At 41.1% G+C, this 2,363-nt stretch overlaps 1 protein-coding gene across 4 annotated transcripts in view; it reads right to left on the bottom strand.

Moving 5' to 3' along the window:
* ITGB6 (integrin, beta 6) overlaps positions 1–2,363 on the bottom strand; it is a 105,616-nt gene that overhangs the window by 52,747 nt on the left and 50,506 nt on the right. For all 4 annotated transcript variants that reach the window (XM_012728619.1, XM_012728622.1, XM_012728627.1 and 1 more), the window contains one exon: positions 118–283. In XM_012728619.1, coding sequence (XP_012584073.1) covers positions 118–283 — 166 coding nt within the window. The remainder of the gene's footprint in view (positions 1–117; positions 284–2,363) is intronic.

The raw sequence follows: 2,363 nt of genomic DNA, 5'->3' as shown, positions 1-2,363 counted from the left end.
AAAAAAAAAAAAAGGACCAAAGGTAGGAAAAGATAGAACCAGCTAACTTTTTTCAAAGTAGATTGTTTAAAGGAGGGACATTTGTGTTAACAGTGAACACCTCTCCCTTCAGCATACCTTACATACAGCTGCTTGCATAATAGCATCAAATCCACCTTCAGGTGTGTCAATATTAGCAGAAATTTTCTGATTCTTCACAATTTCATTGAATCTTTCAGCATCATTTGTCAAAGGCAAAATATGCTTGAATCCAAATGTAGGTAAGCAGAAGTATGGGATACTACTGTAAAAGTAAGATAGGAAAATAATCTCAATGACATGACATACAAGAAATACCTCTAATAGCTGAGCAACATTTCCTGAAATGAAGATGAATTTTTCTCAAGTCCCTGACTATTTAACCTGGGCAGGTCGCACTGGTGAGGTTGTGTTTATTTCTCACCACCCCTTCCAAATTGACCATATTAACTAATATTGACTAAGTTAGCCAGTAAACTTAGAATGGATAATCAGGTGATCAGACTCCTAACTGGTGAGTGTGTGTATGTGTAATCACTACGTTTTATTGTCTGCCAATGAAAATTCCCCATTAAACTTGCATGGTGACAATTCCTTTGTATTCTGATATCTTACGTATGAGTCACCCTGTAGAAATATCGAGATAGGAAACGGACTTCCTCCTCTTTCCTCCTCCCTCGTCTACTCCCAGCCCTGCCTGCTGAGAGCTCCCACATCTGAGCATGGACTTGGTTCTAGAGCCAACTCTTCCATGACTGAACAGACTGAGCCAGTCTGGGCATAAAACCACCACATAAAATAGCTTATGTATGGATGAGTTCTGCCTCTAGGGTGTTGCAATAGAACAGAAAGAGCTGATCATGAAATCAGCCACATGTTACCCTGAAATTAGTATCTGTGCTTGGGATTTGTGACAAGTTATTCAACCCTTCTGAGTTTGGAGCTTTCATTTGTAAGGTGGAGATAACAGCACAGACAGAGTTTCTTCAAGTGTGATCCCTGGCATCTCATGGTAACCTGCTATCAATGCAAAAATCTGGGACTCTCCTAGGCTTAGTGAGTTAGAGGGGGCAGGTGTAGTGGTCTACCAAATCTTCTTTATACATTCAAAAGTTTAAGAGCTACTGGTATAGAAATACAGAGAAAAAAAGAAAGCCCCCAGAGGTGCTTAGTGTGCTTGCTGGGGAGAGCTGGTTGATCCTAGATGAGCAGCTTTGCAGGCTCAGCAGCCACCCTGTCTTTGCAGCACACAGACATCTTCCAGGGTAAGGCTGCTGTTCATCTGCCTGAGGTATAGTCAGTCCTCATTATTTATGGGTCTTACCAACTCACTAAAATTTATTTATAGCCCCCAAATCAATGCTCAGTTCTTTATTGGACATTCATGTGCATGCTTATCATGGTGGGGAAAAAAAATGTCATCTGATAAGCTGAGGTCAAACAAATCTCTGCCTTCTTGCTTCAGCTTTCATACTGTAAATGGGTACCTTTTTAAAATCTATTTGGTGCCTTTTTTTGTATTCTCTTGCTTTCTGTTGATTTTTACTGTTCAGAAAGTCTAGTGTAAGAAGTGCTTCTTAGGTGCAGGACGGCTGTGGTGTGGCTCATGGAGGAGAGTATGTTAGGTCAGCTTGCTCTGACATGAGTTACAGTGTGTTGTCTGTGAGCCCAATGGTAGTGAATCAGTAATTTAAAATATGACTAAATGAGAAACCCATAGTAAAAAATGTTCAATGTGGATGAACTGGCAAAAAAGTGACCAGAGACTTGCAAGAGCCGAACCCTGTGTTTCCCCCCAGGAACAAGGGATCTGTATTTACTAATTCATTTTCAGTAGGAGACTTGATTCTTGCCATTCATGGTAGTCTTACTTAAGTAAACACCCTCTAACTGTTTGCCGGAAAGAGAAAATTTAACCTTTGTGCTACTAAGTATTTTAAATGCACATAACAACTCAACTACAAATATGAATGTAGAGGGAGTGTTTTTTTTGTTTTTTGTTTTTTTTTTTTTCCTTGCTGTATCTTTGACAACAGCAGAAGGGGAACTTTTTTTAAAAATCTAAAGCACTTTGGGCCCTCCCTGGTGGCTGGTGGCGCAGTGGGTTGAGGCACTGCACTAGGAAGCTAAAGCCACTTCAGCATGAGTTTGATCCCCGTCCCTGGAAGTGACCCACATGGCACAGCAAACTTCTCCTGACCTGTCCACTGCTCCCCTGAGCAGTGTATTTCAGTCCATCTGCCTGTTCTTCTCCCCACTCTGTCTCTGGTGAATCCTCCCACCATCCCTGCACCTCTGGCCTGTACCCCAGTTCTGTATACATGAATAAATAAATCTTAAAAAAA

Source organism: Condylura cristata, unplaced genomic scaffold (genome assembly GCF_000260355.1).
Source record: "Condylura cristata isolate star-nosed mole 26May11 unplaced genomic scaffold, ConCri1.0 scaffold00002, whole genome shotgun sequence".
Classification (NCBI taxonomy): domain Eukaryota; kingdom Metazoa; phylum Chordata; class Mammalia; order Eulipotyphla; family Talpidae; genus Condylura; species Condylura cristata.
The sequence above is the reverse complement of the archived record's forward strand: the minus strand, read 5'-3'. Positions and strand labels throughout refer to the sequence as shown.